Source organism: Tasmannia lanceolata, unplaced genomic scaffold (genome assembly GCF_043159265.1).
Source record: "Tasmannia lanceolata isolate RefF3 unplaced genomic scaffold, GAP_Taslan_0.1 ptg000037l, whole genome shotgun sequence".
In the NCBI taxonomy this organism is placed as follows: Eukaryota; Viridiplantae; Streptophyta; class Magnoliopsida; order Canellales; family Winteraceae; genus Tasmannia; species Tasmannia lanceolata.
Window position 1 is genome coordinate 5,358,734 of NW_027518714.1, and position 17,498 is coordinate 5,376,231.

A 17,498-nucleotide genomic window follows, 5' to 3' on the forward strand; every position below is an offset into this window, starting at 1 on the left:
CCATGTGAGTGACACTCCTTTTCCTCTCACACCACCTTTTTTCCTCTTTCGCTTTTCTTCCCCATCTCACCGAACCTTTTACCCTTGCATCTTTTTTCCTTATCAATAATTCATTCCTCAGCTTTCTCTGCTTTCTCTTTCATTGATTCCAATTCCGGATATCCCTAGATAAATTCTAAGGCTTTCTTTCTTTCTTTCTTTGATTGAGATAGAGAAAAAAAAAAAAAACCTATTCAAGGATAGCTTCAATATCAGGTTTTTCAACATGTCTGAACCCAAACCAGAAGAGATAGCCCCCCATCTGCCCATGGATCAGCTCCAAGGGTTCGAGTATTGCATCGATTCAAACCCATCTTGGGGTACTAAAAATCAACGTTTTCTCATCGATTTTTTTTTATTTGTTTATTTTTATGACAGCTTTTTAAAAATAAAAAATAAAATTCTATGTGATAGGGGAAGCAATTGCTTTGGGTTTTCAACACTACATATTGGCACTAGGAACGGCAGTGATGATTCCAACTCTATTAGTTCCAATGATGGGAGGAAGTGATGTGAGTTCTCGATTGGGTTCTTTGATTAAAAGGGAAAGAGTAGAAATATTTCAGAATAAATGCCTTCTTAGGAAGGGACATTTGTGAAATTCTTTCTGGGGTTTTTGTATTTGTTTATATGGTAACCTTTTATTTATGATTTTGACGTTTGTTTACTTGAATCAGGGGGATAAAGTGAGAGTTGTGCAGACATTGCTATTTGTAGGTGGGATTAATACGTTGTTGCAGACTCTGTTCGGAACGAGATTGCCAACGGTTATTGGCGGTTCTTATGCATTTATCGTCCCAATCATGTCAATAATTCGCGATTCGTCCTTGACTCACATCGTTGATCCTCATCAGGTTAGTTAGATTTCTTACTGACACGCGTTACTCTACAAATTTTCATGCCTACATTGTTCTTCTACAAACTTCATGCCTAAAAAAATATACTTTGCATTGTGTTCTGTAATGCTTTTTATAGAGATTCCTCCAAAGCATGAGAGCTATCCAAGGGGCTCTGATAATTTCATCAAGCGTTCAGATTATTCTGGGTTACAGTCAGTTGTGGGGAATCTGCTCCAGGTACCACTAGATTTATAATATTTGTTTTATTTTTTGGAACTATATAATAAGGGAAATGTTATCAGCACTACTCTGTTTTGATGAGGGCACTCTTCATTTTATTAAAAGTACAGTATGGCTCGCACCATAAGATGATCCAAACCGTCTATTAGATGGGTCACAGCCTAAATAGGTTGTGCTCCAAAAATTATTTCCATAGGTTGATCCTAATCCTCCGATCTATGGACGGTTAGGATCAACCCTCTAACATTCAGATAGGTCGAAATGATTTTTGAGGCACAACCTATTTAGGCTGTGGCCCAACTAATGGACGGTTTGGATCATCCTGTGGTGCGGGCCATACCGTAATTTTAATAAAGTGAGGAGTGGCCTCATCAAAATACAGTAGTGCTGATAACATTTCCATATAATAAATGGTTGGTTTTCTTTAATTTTCTTTCACAAAATGATAAAGAGAGAATACCATTAAAAAAAAAATGTCGCAGAGAGGGTGTAGAAATATACACCGAAGTTTGGTATGTTTAAAAATTCGAACGGTGCCAGGCTACCATTCTAGATTACAATCAGCTAACCGTCCGGGACACGTGGCGGAAAATTATTGGCCCTTTTAAGAATGTTTGCTGGTCGTGCGTCTTGCATTTAATTTGCTATTAAAAGGGTGTTGCAATCAAGGTTTTAAATTCAGTTTCGGGGGTAATTTCGGACCCCACCGAAACTGAAATTTCAGACAAAATCCCGAAATTTGTTATTGGGACACGAAATTTCAAAATTTTGGGCCGAAGTTTGGTAATGGATTAAAAAATTAATATATTCTTTATAATTTTGCTGAAATTGACGAAATTTGGAATTTGGTACATTTTGCCAATTTCGGTTTCGGACCATTTCGGTTTCGGTCTTTACAGAAATTCGAAATTTCAGACGAAATTTAAAAACCTCGGTTGCAATTTGCGACAAGACCAGTCAAAGAAATGTTTAATTAGGTGACTGCCATTATCAAAAGGGATTTATTTGCTAAGTAATTTCGCACAAAAAAACCCAATTTTGTGCTCGCTTTTTTAGGAGAGAACAGCCACTAGCAGCAGAATTTGTCTTTTTATTTAAATGTGCTCTACGATCCCGAAAAAGTGGGCTACGAAATGGCTCTTTTCAAAATCGCTTGTCAAAATTAGAGTGTAGATATTGAAAAGTTAGCAAATCTTTAGCCTGAAATGATATTTCTACCACTTTTCCTGCTCATTTAACCACCTTTTCTCCTGAAAATGACTGCATTTCTATGCTTCTTTCATCCGACTTTTCATAGAAGTAAAGTCATTCTCCGGAAAAAACAAACAGGGGGGGAGGTGGAAATATCATTTTAGTAGTTAATAGTGCTGGGCAACTGACCACTTTTCACTGGGTCTGTTGGAAATAAGAGAATTGGGGCTCGACTTTAAAAAGCTTAGACGATAAAAAAATGTTGGGGCTCGACATAAAAAAGGCTGAGACGCTAAAAAAATGTTTAATAAGCTATTAAGCTTAGAGAGGATAGACACTAAAAATCATTATAATAAGCTGTGGGTTATCATTATATCAAAACAAAGGGAGTAGTAGATATTGCAACAAATTTTTAGTAGTCAGTGCTGTGCAGCTGGAGGTGGACTTTGGAGAACCCATTATCACCGGTCTTATTCTCATAAAAATGAGCTTGGGTCTTGGCATAGAAGCTTGACTTGGTAGACGTTAAAACTACAAAAAATGGGCCCATTCTGATCCCAAAAGTTAAAGCAAAAGCTGTTAATGGGTTGGGAATCAAATTGATCTTTTTCGGACCCCCAACCCACCCACTTTGATGTTGATTGATTGTGTTAAATTTAGGCCATTGATATTGGCAGCTGTTTAAATAAGAAAAGATACGCCGAGTTTGAGCAATTATTAAAACATGGTAGCGCCAACATCAGTAGCCTCTATTTTAATTGGATTTGCTGGCTATTTTGCAGAAAGCTACCTAATACGAATTAAATGAATAAGGCAAAATCTGCTAAAAAGTGTGCCTACGTGGCTGATCTCTCATGCAAAGTCAACTGCAAAATGGTTTTCCGTTAAATGGCCGAGCAGATCCTACTACAATTTTTAACCATGGTTTGAAAGTGGGACGGACTCACGCGGTCTTTTATAGACAAGGTGAGTTGGTCCCATTATCAAAACACGGTATATTGTGGTAGCTTTCAAAACATGGTAGTGCTAATATCGGAGCCTTTTATTATTAGCCTTTTAAATAAAGTAAGTAGTATCTTATCTGGTAGACACGTCATAGGAGATAACGGCCTTCTATTATTTGCTTTTAGTAAAGAAAAATTATATGACGCGAGACAAAACCTGCTGCCTTAGTTTTTGAACCAAGGAAAAGTAAAAGTAGTTTCTTATCTCGTATTCATGTAATGGTGACTATATTTTAGGAGATTTTAGAAGATGCCTACTTCCCAAAATACCCTTCTTGAAAGAAGCAGTTTCTATATCATTGGAAGTGTTTGGCGAAAATACCCCTAATCAATTTCTTCAACCTGGTGTTTCAGGTTTTTCAGCCCGCTCGGAATGGTTCCAGTAATTGCGTTGGTGGGTTTTGGCCTTTTCGATAGAGGCTTCCCTGTGGTAAATACTATCAACACTCTTCCTTGTTTTTTCCCCAAAAAATATATGGCGGTGTATCTCTCACACCCCTACTTTTGTTCTTCTCAATTCATCAGGTTGGAAAGTGCGTAGAAATCGGCGTGCCCATGCTTATCCTATTCATAGCATTCTCTCAGGTTAAGATTTACATTTTCTCTCTCCTAGAAACAAAAAGGCTCTCTTCACTTGCGTTCCGAGAAAGCAAATTCCTGAAAAACAACCTCTTTTTTCCTTGACAAGACCTCTGGTGTTCACTTGCTTTCCTGAGAAAGTAATTTGTGCCTAGGTGGAAAATGTGAAATAATGACATGAAAATTGTCAAAAATGATGTAGAAATGTCTCTTTTCTCACTAGTGGGAAATCAAATCCTACTATTTTGGTCGGATTTGCTTTCCCGAGAAAACTAGTAAAAAAGGTGGGCAAGCAGTTTCTTTAAAAACCTTTTCCTGCACGGTTCCTGCGCACGTAAACAGACACGAGAAACCTTTTTCTACATAGTTTTCTTGGATTTCTTTTCCTAATGCCACGTCAGATTCTCGGGAAACCTTTTCTTTTTCACCACCTTTTTCATCCGCCGAAAGGCGAAAGGCCTGTTTCTTTGTCCTTTGTGCTTTTTTTCGTTTTGAAAAGTGATACTGAAAGACCGTGATTGATTTGTGTGTTTGTTTGGATGGGACAGTATTTAAAACATTTCCAAGCAAAGCAATTGCCAATCTTGGAGCGATTTGCGCTCTTGATATCGATAACCGTGATTTGGGCGTACGCGCACTTGTTGACGGCCAGTGGCGCATACAGACATCGTTCCGTGACAACCCAAATCCACTGCCGCACGGACAAAGCTAACCTCATATCCTCCGCTCCCTGGTACTTAAGATCTCTGAGATTTTAATTAGCGGTTTGCTAGCGTCCATCGCACTAGGCATTTCGCAGGTGGACCTACATCACAAATGAAGTCAGCTGGTGTGGCTGCTGTTAAATGCAACAGGCCACACCTTCTGCGATGCTAGCAATTCCTTTTTGGGAAATTATAGTCTATTTTTCAAAAAGTACCATATGGGGGCCCACTGGATAGGATGCCCACTGGATAGGATGATTCAAGGAAAAATTGCCACGGGGGACACCAAAATACAAGAATTGTGAACGGGGAACATACTTTTGTAAAATTGCTAGGGATGGACGAAATGTGGATTATCAACTCTCTAAAAAGGGATTATCAACCCTCTTAATGGGGTTATCAAACTCTCAAAAGAGGGGGTTATCAATCCTCTTTAACAATTTTTCAAAATTGTGTCCCCCATTGGCAATTTTTCCATGATTCAAACCATCCATACAGCCTACAAAAGGCTACAATATAAAATGTACCGCTCCTCGAAAGATCGGAGGGCTAGGATCATCTCCTATGTAATTGATTAGTAGGGAACAACCTATTTATGGAAATCACTATGGAATCGGAAGGTTAGGATCATCCTATGGAAATGATTTTTGGGACACAACCTATTTATTTTGTGGTTCATGCTATTTACTTTGTGGCCCAACAAATGGATGGTTTAGATCATCCTGTGGTGCGGGCCATAATAATATACCTTTTGAAACATACTGGGCTATAAACGGCCACACACCAAAAAAAATTTCCTTTCCTTTTTCGAGTACTTTGCCCTACTCTGATTTGTTCACTAGAGGTTTCTACGGTGTTGATTTTGAGAATGAATTGCCTTGTAGGATAAAAATTCCGTACCCACTTCAATGGGGTGCACCTACCTTCGATGCAGGCCATGCATTTGGAATGATGGCCGCTGTTTTCGTCTCCTTGATCGAGGTAATTAAACAGCAAGAAGAAGAACACGAAGAGAAAATCATACTATTTTTATTCTTTAATCTCTAATCTTGTAATTTTTTACTATGGAGTGCAGTCCTCAGCCGCTTATAAAGCTGCATCACGACTTGCAAGTGCGACGCCTCCCCCTGCCCACGTTCTTAGCCGTGGCATTGGGTGGCAGGTAAGCTTTTCTCTCTTCCATCAAATGAAGTCTAATTCACAAATCTCAACCACTTCTGCTTTTTTACTACTTTGAATGTTTTGAAAACAACAGGGAATTGGTATCTTACTTGATGGTTTATTTGGAACACTCACTGGCTCTACCGTCTCCGTGTAAGTGCAGCCATCAATTCATTTTAATTTCTTTTCTTCTTTGTTTTTGTATCTTTGTAATCTGCATCTGGGTCTTCTAAGTTTACGGTTCACACAACTTACAGAGAGAATGTGGGTCTTCTCGGAGTGACCCGAGTTGGGAGCCGCCGAGTTGTACAAATTTCAGCTGGTTTCATGATATTTTTTTCAATACTAGGTGACAATTCTCACTTGCTAGAAATTAACAGAACAAACTGTGTGTCTAATTCTTTATACTTACAACATGTTTCATGAACTAAATTTGCTGCAGGGAAATTTGGAGCTCTGTTTGCTTCTATACCATTTACAATCTTTGCTGCTGTCTATTGTGTTCTGTTTGGACTAGTTGGTATGTTAGCACATTACCCACCTTTCTCTCTATTTCTTTCAACTATGCTAAGCACATTACCCACGCAAAAGCAAATAGTCCCACATCGGGTAAATGAAGTAGATGGGGATGGGTTATAAGGGAATGGGCACCCTCCCTCTAACGGCTTGTTTTAGTCGTGAGTTCTACCTGGTTAAGTTCCCTAACCTCCTGCCCTATTTTTTCAATCATTGACTCTTCCGAGCTGACTCAGATGAGTCAATGATTGACTCAGATTATCAAAGCACATGTTTTGATAATTGCACTAACTCATCTTGTCTTTTATAATTTAAAAAGCTGTCAGGGGTTATTACAGTTAGCAAAAAGCTCCTAGAAGCTGATTAAAAAAGAAAGACAAGCTGAGTTTGTGCAATTATCAAAACATGATAGTATCAGTAGCCTTTTTCATTAACTTTGGCCAACTTAAAGGAGGTTTTGATTGACACGATAGCGCCAAACTTGTACTCGGATGAGGACTTGGCCAAGGTAAAACTGGGTCAACTCAGACAAGTCAATGATGGACTCCGAGGAATTATTAAATTGTGTTACATATGAATGAATTTTTTTGTATGAATGTGTTTATGACTGAATATTAATAATGTTTGTGTGTGTCTGAGAGCCAGCGGCGGTAGGGCTCTCCTTTTTGCAGTTCACGAACATGAATTCGATGCGCAACCTCTTCATCACAGGTGTTTCATTATTCCTGGGGTTATCTGTTCCACAGTACTTCTACGAGTACACTGCAACTGCCCAACACGGTCCTGCTCACACAAAGGCCGGATGGGTAAGTTCCTCTCCCGTGTATGGTTGATTATCAAAGCATTCTAGAAAACAATTTTAGAAAGGTAGAAAACTAAGGATCAAACAAAATTTTTGCTGCAAATGTCAAGAAATGATGCAAAGAGAACACAAGATTTTACGTTGTTCGGCAATGTGTCTACGTCCACGGGAGAAAAGTTTTCACTATTTCGGTCTTTAGGGTTACAAACTCTTCTTCTTCTTTAAGAAAACACAGAGGAAAACACAAATTCAGTAATCCTTATATATTAATTTCGTAACCCTTGCACACATTAGTCGATCAGGGTCCTATATAATGTCAGAATACAAGACATATGCACAACAATAAAGAACTCGAGAGGGCAAAACTAGGTTGAGTGAGTCTACTATTATCACAATGGGTATTATTGACTCGGGTAGTGAATGATTGACCTGGTGAGTTTTAAAAAGCATTGCAAAAAAGATTATCTGCCGTGAGATGATAGTTCGCTATCGTGACGGATGGTAAAAGGTTGAATTAAACCAGGTAAAATGGTTTATAAATTTGGTAAATTTCAAAATAGGGAAATCATATTTCCACTCCGTCATTTCGTACAAATGATTAAACAACTTCAGATTGTGGTTTTTTTTTTTGGGCTTCAACTTCAAGCTTTGTGAAACAACCAATTAGTCAAAAAGCTTAAGCTGTTGGAGAAGGCGTTATTTAATCTTTTATATTTTAACATTCCCCCTCACGTGTGCCCCCCCCCTCCTTTTAGGGTGCCCCCCCTCCTTTTAGGGTTGGCGTACATGTGGCACATGTGGGGCCCCTCTTTTGGGTTGGTGACTTCAAGCTTGTGAAACAACCAATTACTCCAAAAGCTTAAGCTATTGGAGAAGTATAAATTTGATAAATTTCAAAATAGGGAAATGATATTTCCACTCCGTCATTTCCTACAAATGATTAAACAACACTTCAGATTGTGGTGTTTTTTTGGGCTACAACTTCAAGCTTGTGAAACAACCAAAGTCAAAAAGCTTAAGCTGTTGGAGAAGGCGTTATTTAATCTTTTATATTTTAACATTCCACCTCACGTGTGGGGCCCCTCTTTTTAGGGTTGGCCTACACGTAGCACATGTGGGCCCCTCTTTTGGGTTGGTCATTTGATGTGGATTTTTAATATCAAGGAGTTTTGAACCAGGGCAAATTCTCTGATAATACCATGCGAAACAAGATACCATGTGAAACAACCAATTGCTCCAAAAGATTAAGATGTTGGACATGGCACTATTTAATCTTTTCTACTTTTATAAAGCTTCTTAACAACCTCATATTTGTATTCTTTGTTGCAGTTCAATGATTTTATCAACACCATCTTCTTCTCCCCGCCAACAGTGGCTCTGATTGTGGCTGTTTTTCTTGATAATACACTTGACTACAAAGATACTGCTGTAGACAGAGGAATGCCATGGTGGGTCAGATTCAGGACATTTAAAGGAGACAGTCGAAACGAAGAGTTCTACACCCTCCCATTCAATCTCAACCGTTTTTTCCCTCCATCATAATCACATGATGTTTCTGGAAAGAAAAGCAATCCCAGCAAAGAAGATAACGCTGATCATCTCGATGAAGGCTATGAGAAAGAGTTCAGATTATTCATGGCAAGTAGGCCGGTAGTAGAATTGTGAGTGAGAATGGAATGGCTGGCTGTTTTGAGTTTATCAATTGTATGTATAACTTACTCTGGTTTTCAGGGCTTAATTCAATAAAAGTGATTTATTTTCTTGTCATGTTTTCATTCATTAAGCAAGTTTGTCCAAAGGAAATCACCTCTTCTTGTTGACAAAACAGAATTACATTCCTAGTGGTTTTTTGTCAGCTTATCAAAAACAGGGCAAAAGAAGCAGACTAATCTTTTTGAGAAGATACACATCAGGTGCTTAGATGCCACCAAATTTGGCTCTTATTTGCAAGCAATTTTGGCAACCATAAAATTCTTACAAGAAGATAATTCTGGTGGAAACCCGGAATATTTTTTTTTCTTCGTCACGACTTAGAGCGAAATGAATGATTATTGTCAATTTAAAAGGGATGTTGTCATAAATTGAAGGCCCGTCTAAATAAAACTTGAATCGCATTTGTTAAGGTTATCGGGTTTTCATGTGTAACTAACCATTTGAAAAGCAGGATTTTTCTGGGGAAGTTTGGGATGCAACCTCAGAAAAAGATGACAAGGGGGAGAGTGAGGGAAGACATAAAACCTTAGCCCAACAGCATAAGATTTTTTGAATTTGATATTTTTTGCCACACTAAGGCCTATTTAGAACTTGTTAACTACATAATATTTCCAAAACAATTATAACCATAGCTAACTTTGAAACCATTTGCGTATATGATTACACACGCAAGTGATTGTTAATATTTTTGGGAATATACTCCAAGCCCTAAAACCTATTAGTGATCGGAAGGAAATGTGCGACTTAGAAATATAGTGGATTCTAAATTGGAAACCTAAGATGAGAACCAAGGCTCTGATGGGAAAATGACTGTATCCGGCGAAGAAAACAAAGTTATATGTGGGTGCTACAAAATTTCTGAGCTTGTATAGTTTAGTAGAATATAGAGAAGTTATATGTGAGTGCTACAAAATTCTAATTCTAGATAAGTTAGAATCCTTTTTTATCAGTTATTAATAGCTAAATATTTTAGTTGAAAGAAGTAAGGAATCAAAAAAAAAATCTACAAATATGGACGTATGGTGTACATTGGGATGATCTTTCATTGAACAGTAAACACAATTTCATTTTTTTTTATCTTCTTTCTTGTGGATTCAAGGGTTTTTATCCAAGGTCGTTAAAGACGGTGATCACTTCCGTCGCATCAATACTTCACCTTTTAACGCGATATGATGATTTCTCCTGCAAGGTTTTTTGTAACCATGAAAGGAGTGTGCCTCGAGACAGGCCTCTAAAAATTTATACATGATAGGAGTCGTACAAGCGAATGAAAAACCTCCTATCCACAAAACTCAACGGTGGCAGCAATAAGAGGAAGCTAAAGACCACTGGGGAGCTCTAGTAGACCTTCTTGGAGCTCGGTGTATCTGAGCACAGAGTTCCTAACACACTTCCTAAATCATAGCAGCCCTTTAATCATGGCAGAAAGTAGGTTTTGAGATTCTCCCTAGCTGGGTTTTTACCCTAACTTTATATTTTTCCTTGGTACATCGGGTTGCAATCATGAAGGAGTTGAATCTTCAATGACTACATTTGTAATAGCGCCGAGACTGATTTTATCAATTAGCCTAGCAAGTCTAAATGAATCTTCTCTTCCTTTCTCATCAGAGGACTAATTGTTTCCTCATCCTTTGTCTTTTTTTCTCCCTGCTTCCGATCATTTTAGAACACACCCCACTTCTATGACTCTCGAATGGTGTGCGTGTGCTCTGAGTCCTTGGTTGGCAAAACTGGTACAAGATAGTTTGTAGAATTGGTTAGGGGTGTCAACGGATCCGTGCTTCTGATCGGACCTAGCTGTCTTAGTGACAACCCATGCATTCAAATCCCTTACGGGTCCTGGTTGCCTTCTTAGTGTGCTTTGGATCATACTTCCCATGTCTTTCGGCCACATTACGTTTCAAATTGGACCGTCCATTAGTGTCCTAGGAGGTCGTACTTGCATTGCACTTACAGTGTACCCGGTTAAAATTATTGGAAGAGTGCGAGGAAGTGGGGAAAGGGGCTGCGACAAGGGCGAACCCCAACTACGGTGAAGGAGTGGGTTAGACACTCAGGGTCAATGGTTAGAGAAGGAAGAGAAGAGGGTGACTCTATCCATGAGACATGAATGACAAAATACTAAAAATTAAAATCTTTCGAAAAACAAATCATAGGTCTCATTTTTACTAAAATACCCTTGAAATAATACTTAAAAATAAACAATTTGGAGGCCTTCAAATAATATAATTAAATCGGAATTGGGACTATGCCACATGCTTTTGTTAGTTGTCTAGGTACGATTGGTAGAAATCTTGGATTCTATGATAGGGATCCGAAACGTGTTCATGGATCCTTCTAATGTGTTTAGATCATGTCCGTTAAAGTTCGGAATCAGATAGTCTATTGGACCATCTGGGTCCTTTGACACCAGGGGCGGAGCTAGGAATTTGCTTGAGGAGGGGCAGAACATGGGTGAGGCCCATTACTCTTTTACACAGATTATTCGAAGTTGAAAATAACGCCATGTTCTCATCCTAAAGAGAGAGAGAGAGGTATTAATTGCAAGAGTCAATTTCTGACAATTAAAATTTTTGACAATTTTGCGCACAGATTATTCGAAGTTGAAAAAAACGCTATGTTCTCATCCTAAAGAGAGAGAGGTATTAATTGCAAGAGTCAATTTCTGACAATTACAATTTTTGACAATTTTGCGCACAAATTATTCGAAGTTGAAAAAAACGCTATGTTTTCATCCGAGAGAGAGAGAGAGAGAGAGAGAGAGAGAGAGAGAGAGAGAGAGAGAGAGAGAGGTGTTAATTGCAAGAGTCAATTTATGACAATTACAATTTTGGACACTTTTGTACACAAATTATTCGAAGTTGAAAACAACGCTATGTTCTCATCCTAGAGAGAGAGAGAGAGAGAGAGAGAGAGAGAGGTCTTAATTGCAAGAGTCAATTTCTGACAATTACAATTTTGGACACTTTTGTACACAGATTATTCGAAGTTGAAAACAACGCTATGTTCTCATCCCAGAGAGAGAGAGAGAGAGAGAGAGAGAGAGAGAGAGAAGTATTACTTGCAAGAGTCAATTTCTGACAATTACAATTTTAGACACAGATTATTCGAAGTTGAAAAAACGCTATGTTCTCATCCTAGAGAGAGAGAGAGAGAGAGAGAGAGAGGTATTAATTGCAACAGTCAATTTCTGACAATTATAATTTTGGACAATTTTGTACACAGATTATTCGAAGTTGAAATAAACGCTATGTTCATCCGAGAGAGAGAGAGAGAGAGAGAGAGAGAGAGAGAGAGAGAGAGAGGTATTACTTGCAAGAGTCAATTTCTGACAACTACAATTTTGGACACAGATTATTTGATGTTGAAAAAAACACTATGTTCTCAATCTCATCTCGTCATTTTGTCCATACTCATATAAATCCTGAGAAATTGAGAATTTTTCAATTTTGAGGGTGGGGGCAACCGTCCCTGTTTGACACCCCTAGAATAGATGGGAGGTTGAAAAAAGGAAAAGTAATAATTTGTGTATTTGTTTCTTAGCCTGAGAAATGGTGCATCATGTCCTCTCTGCAGTAGTGGGATATGATGCTCTTATCTCCCACTCTAGGGCAAGGTACGTACGGAGGATATTTTCTCAAATTCGGGTCCACTTTTTCTTGTTCTCATGTTCCAAATTGAATCTTACGAGATCTTATATGGTGTCCTCACGTATGCATGTATTATTTGGTGTCCTCACCTTGTGAAGTGGGCCCACAAGGTTGGATCATATAAACCATTCATTAGTTGGGTCCTTAAAAAGGTTGTGTTCCACAAATCATATCTACACATGAATTCTGTAATGTGCTGGCCTACACTGATCAAAAGTTAGGACCATCCAATTGGGGATGGTTTTTTAAGCACGGTATATTTAAATTGGGGCTGAGTGAATGAATGATTTGGATCATCCAACCATGTTGGCCCACTACGGCCATGTCCGGCAAGCAGGAATTTTTTTTTCATGATAAATTAGTATCTCCAAGTGATGAGAGAGGGTTACAGTTGTGGGAGGAGAGATTTGAGGGTGTACGGTTACGATGAAGGTGAGGAGTGGCTAAAAATCAGGAAAAAGTGGATCCTAATTTGAGTAGATTTTTTTGTTTCCTGATTTTTGGCCACTTCTCACCACTTGAGACTCCATTTTCCTATTTTTAGCCACTTCCTCACATGGAGACACTGGTTTATCATGAGAGAGAAAAAAAATCTTGCTAGTAGAGGCGGAGCTACATATAGCGTGGGGGTGGCCACGGCCCCAAATGACTTGCAAAATTCCTTTTATCACTACAAAAAAAAAGTTTTTACTTGCATTCATGAATGCCGCTAAAAGGCACAAACACATTTACCAGCATTCTTGAACGTAGGTAACAGTAAGCCCCTCAATGACCAATGCAGGCAAAGTGCCAGCCCCCAAGTGTAAAATCTCTGCCCCTGCATGGTAGCCCCCTATATTTTAAACAAATAGGTGGAAGTACATGCAGAAATCGTATGACAGCTCGGATGTTTTAAATGGAAAATGACAATTGAAGACACATGCATGTTTTATCCGTCCAATATCAGAGGTCTTACCTAACATCCTCTCCCATTTTCAAGAAACAAGACGGCCATCAAAAGTACAATTGGGGTTCCGCTGTTTCATTTGATGTGCAAATGGCCATGTGCCCATGTTTTGAGTGTATACTTCACTAGTTGACTAGGTTGTTTTGAGTGTATACTTGAGTAGTTTCAAGCCATGGTTTCTACTAGAAACAAAGGGATATGATATAATTGCCTCTTTTTCTTTACTTTGGCTGACCGGCTTATAGTGTAGACGAGTACTCTCATAAGTACACTGGAGGAGGCTGTCCCATGGAAGAGAAGGGGGAGAATATATCACTTTTTTTTTTTTTTCTGATGGGTAAGCTGGGGTTAGGCGGACCCCTACCAGAGATATTAAAAAATCAAGAAAGATACAACATGAAAGCAGGAGAGCAAGCCCTCTCACATCTGTAGAGGAGGCAAACAAAAGACCAAACAAAGTGGCCAAGGGACACCCAAACAAGCAGATACAGCACAACAAAATAGAAAAAAACCGAACAACAACAATATAAGGAGTCTAAAAGAACACCAGGCAGCCAAATACAAGCAGCACCAGAAACAACACAGCTGGCCAAATCTCAAGATTTCAAACCTCCCGGAATGAGCCCACGAAATGGGACCTGGATTCCAGGATGTGAGAGAGCAAGCCCCCTCACATCCCTTGAAGGTCCTTGGAACATAGTTCAGAACAAGAAGGATAAAAAAGGAAAATCAGCCCTCGAACAATTTTGATAATGGCAAGAACTCACTTTGTTTTATACCTTTTGATTGGCTGCGGGGAGCTTTTGGGGTAACCGGTTAAACTATGTTAAACAAGGTGAGTTCCCCCATTATTAAAACATGGTTGTGCGGATATTGCAGAAGGCATTTCGCGGGCTGGCTGTTGCATGAGTGAGCAGCCACCTCTGATGAATTAAATGAATAAGACAAAATCTGTTAATAAGTGAGCCTATGTGGCTGCTCTCTCATGCAAGAGGTTGCCCGTTAAGTGACTTCTGCTATGGTCTCTAGCAAGTCACTTTATATTCTTGACCCGACATAGTGAAGGATTATCTTTGGAAGTGATATATCCGCCCCTTTTGTTTAATTACTTGGGCAAGTAATTAAACAAAAGGGGCGGATATATCACTTGAAAATTACAACTGGGAACAATCTGATTAATTGACCTTTGGGTCCCACAAGGAGACATGTATGCATAAGTGAGACCATTGAGACTATTGATCTGGTTGACAATCAAGAGACAACCCACGTGGTTAAGATAAAAAGATTACAAAATCAGCAATTTAGCTTCTTCTGGCCGAGCCTAGAACACGGCTAGCGATGTATTAGTCTATTATTAGAGGGCCAGGATCATGTAATCAAAGGGGGGTAAATGGGGTAAATGGGCTGGACTTGTGGTCATCATTTATTATTATTATTTTTTGAAACGGTGGGATTTCATCATAAAAAGTAGCAATGACCGAGACGGTCATGGATACAAAGAAGATAATTTGTGGTCACTATCTTTTTTTGAAAAGGGCAACAGAATATATATATATATATATATATATATATATATATATATATATATATATATATATATATATATATATATAAACAGAACCGAGGTGGTCCTGAAGGAACAAAGATAATACAAAGATAGCAGTACAATAATTCAAGGAGGTAGATAGTCAAAGCACTCAAACGCGGCCCGAAAGACTCCTTTCTTGGCAAGGGTGTCTGCTTCCGCATTGGCTGATCTCCTGACATGGCGAAAAACTATTGAGGAGCCCTTAGCTCTGTCCTCTATTTCCTCTAAGAGAGGCAAAAATCGCCAAGGGGGAGAAGCGTTACCCGAAAGCCAGCGAATAACATTTAAGGAATCCCCTTCGACGATAATTTTGTCGCACTCTAGACGAGGCATCGAGAGAAGCCCGCTATGAACGGCTCGGACCTCTGCCTCGTTTGAGTCTGCCACTCCGATAGGCCCCGAGTAGGCCCAGAGGACTTCCCCTTTGTGGTTTCTACATAACCCCCCTACTCCTGCCATTCCTGGATTGCCGATAGACGATCCGTCAAAGTTAAGTTTCAGGGAACCCGGAGGAGGAGGAATCCAGGATTGACCATCCTTCCCAGAGGTCGAAAGCTGAAACAAAACGAAACAGAGGAAGGCTTCGAGCCCAGGATATGACCGCAACTATCAACTGAATATAAATCCAATAGGGAGATCTAGCCTTCTCTTCAAAGATACGAGCATTCATCTCTTTCCACAAGAACCACCATGAGGCCAGGAGACACATCTTCCACAGCGTTCTGCCTTTCCTTTTCCAAGGAGTCCAGGCCCAACTCTGAATGAATTTAGCCATAGAGTTGGAGGGGACCCAACTGATTCCAAAACGAGAAAAAATAAGACCCCAAATATGGCGAGCAACCTGACAGTGTATGAAAAGGTGGTCAATGGATTCCCCAGCGGATAAACATAGAGGACAGTGATCTACCAACCACATTCCTCGTTTCCTCAAAAAATCCATAGTTTGAATGCGGCCACAGCTAACCGACCACCCAAAGAAAGCAACTCTCGGAGGGCAAGATTGTCTCCAAACCGAGGAGGACACATGCTCCACTAAAGAAGGGATCAGATGGTTATAAAAAGATTTGACTGAAAATATCCCCGAAGGATTCCAAATCCAAATCCGATGATCTACGCCCGAAGACTTGATGAAGCAAGAATCCAATAAGGAGAGGAGGGCGCTGTAAGAGTTTAACTCTCTAACAAAGAAGTCTCTGCGAAACTTAGGAGACCAAGCCACCATCCCATGTTCCCTTGCAAAACATTCCGATACCCAGGCCTCTTTCTGAGATGAAACGATGAATAAGTCAGGAAACACGACTTGAAGAGGATCGTCTGAACACCAAGGATCCTGCCAGAACCGAATCCGATCCCCCCTATATACTCTGAATCGGACGCCAGGAGCAAATAACGACTTCAACTTCAAGATGTCCCTCCAAACCGTGAGACCTTTGAGTTTAAAATTATCAACAGAGTCCCAATGCCCATGATCTGAACCATACTTACTTCCAATGACCCGGACCCACAAAGAGGATTGTTCTTCGCCAAATCTCCACAGCCACTTGCCCATAAGGGCCTGGTTAAAACTCTGAACCCTCCTGATACCCAAACCTCCATTTTTAGTAGGCAAGCAGACCATACTCCATTTAATCAGGGAGACCCCCTTGGAAGACCCTGATCCGCCCCACAGGAAGCGTCTCTGAATTTGTTCGATGCGTTTAGCAACCGAGGCGGGACATTGAAAAAGAGATAGAAAATATATCGGCATATTGGATAGAACGGCCTTTATAAGCACTAATCTACCTCCTTTGGAAACCAACCGGCGCTTCCAGGTGGCCAAACGTCGCTCAATCCTTTGAATAATAGGAGCCCATAGGTTGTGTTTCGGTCGACCCACACCAAGAGGAAGACCCAGATAGATTGCTGGAAAGACATCTAAACCACACCCCATAATTCCGGCGAAAAAGGATGCATCGCTCTCAGAAACGTTGATCGCGAACAACCGAGATTTTGCGAAATTAGATCTTTGACCCGAAACCATCTCATAACAACGAAGCATAGCTTTAAGGTTAAGAATCTGGGATATGACCGGAGAACAGAACAGAAGAGTGTCATCCGCAAACTGAAGAAGCGATACTTCCACCTTACTCTCGCCAATAAGGAACCCTTGATATAGCCCCAACTCACTTCATTTTTTCAGCAGTCTGCACAGTGATTCGGCCACAATCAGGAAAAGAAAAAGAGAGAGAGAGGATCGCCCTGCCGCAATCCTCTAGAAGATTTGAAGAATCCTTTTGCTGATCCGTTGATGAGGACAGAAAACCAGGCGGACGATAAGCAGTTCCGGATCCACCCTCTCCACCGACCCCCAAAGCCCATACGACCCATGAGAAAATCTAATGCTGCCCAATCCACTTGGTCATATGCCTTCTCCATGTCAAGCTTGCATAGAATGCCACCTTCCCCCTTCTTCCGATAATAGTCAATGGCTTCATTGGCTGTTAAAGAACAATCAAGAATTTGCCGGTTGCTTATAAAGGCACTTTG

General features: G+C 39.9%; 1 protein-coding gene across 1 annotated transcript; it reads left to right on the forward strand.

The window, feature by feature from the left end:
- On the forward strand, nucleotides 1–8,842 carry LOC143860876 (nucleobase-ascorbate transporter 2-like). The gene is made up of 14 exons (XM_077371719.1): nucleotides 1–359; nucleotides 454–551; nucleotides 717–893; nucleotides 1,015–1,115; nucleotides 3,668–3,743; nucleotides 3,839–3,898; nucleotides 4,441–4,625; nucleotides 5,481–5,577; nucleotides 5,672–5,758; nucleotides 5,852–5,910; nucleotides 6,015–6,106; nucleotides 6,200–6,277; nucleotides 6,919–7,079; nucleotides 8,405–8,842. Exons 1-14 carry the CDS (start codon nucleotides 266–268, stop codon nucleotides 8,615–8,617), a joined length of 1,578 nt encoding a protein of 525 aa, XP_077227834.1. The 5' UTR covers nucleotides 1–265; the 3' UTR covers nucleotides 8,618–8,842.
- The last annotated feature ends 8,656 nt before the right edge of the window (nucleotides 8,843–17,498 follow it).

Coding starts and splice junctions, on each gene's coding strand:
- LOC143860876 (XM_077371719.1), top strand. CDS start 266: ATGTCTGAACCCAAACCAGAAGAGATAGCCCCCCATCTGCCCATGGAT. Junction 552..716: donor CAATGATGGGAGGAAGTGAT/GTGAGTTCTCGA, acceptor TACTTGAATCAG/GGGGATAAAGTGAGAGTTGT. Junction 5,759..5,851: donor GCCGTGGCATTGGGTGGCAG/GTAAGCTTTTCT, acceptor TGAAAACAACAG/GGAATTGGTATCTTACTTGA.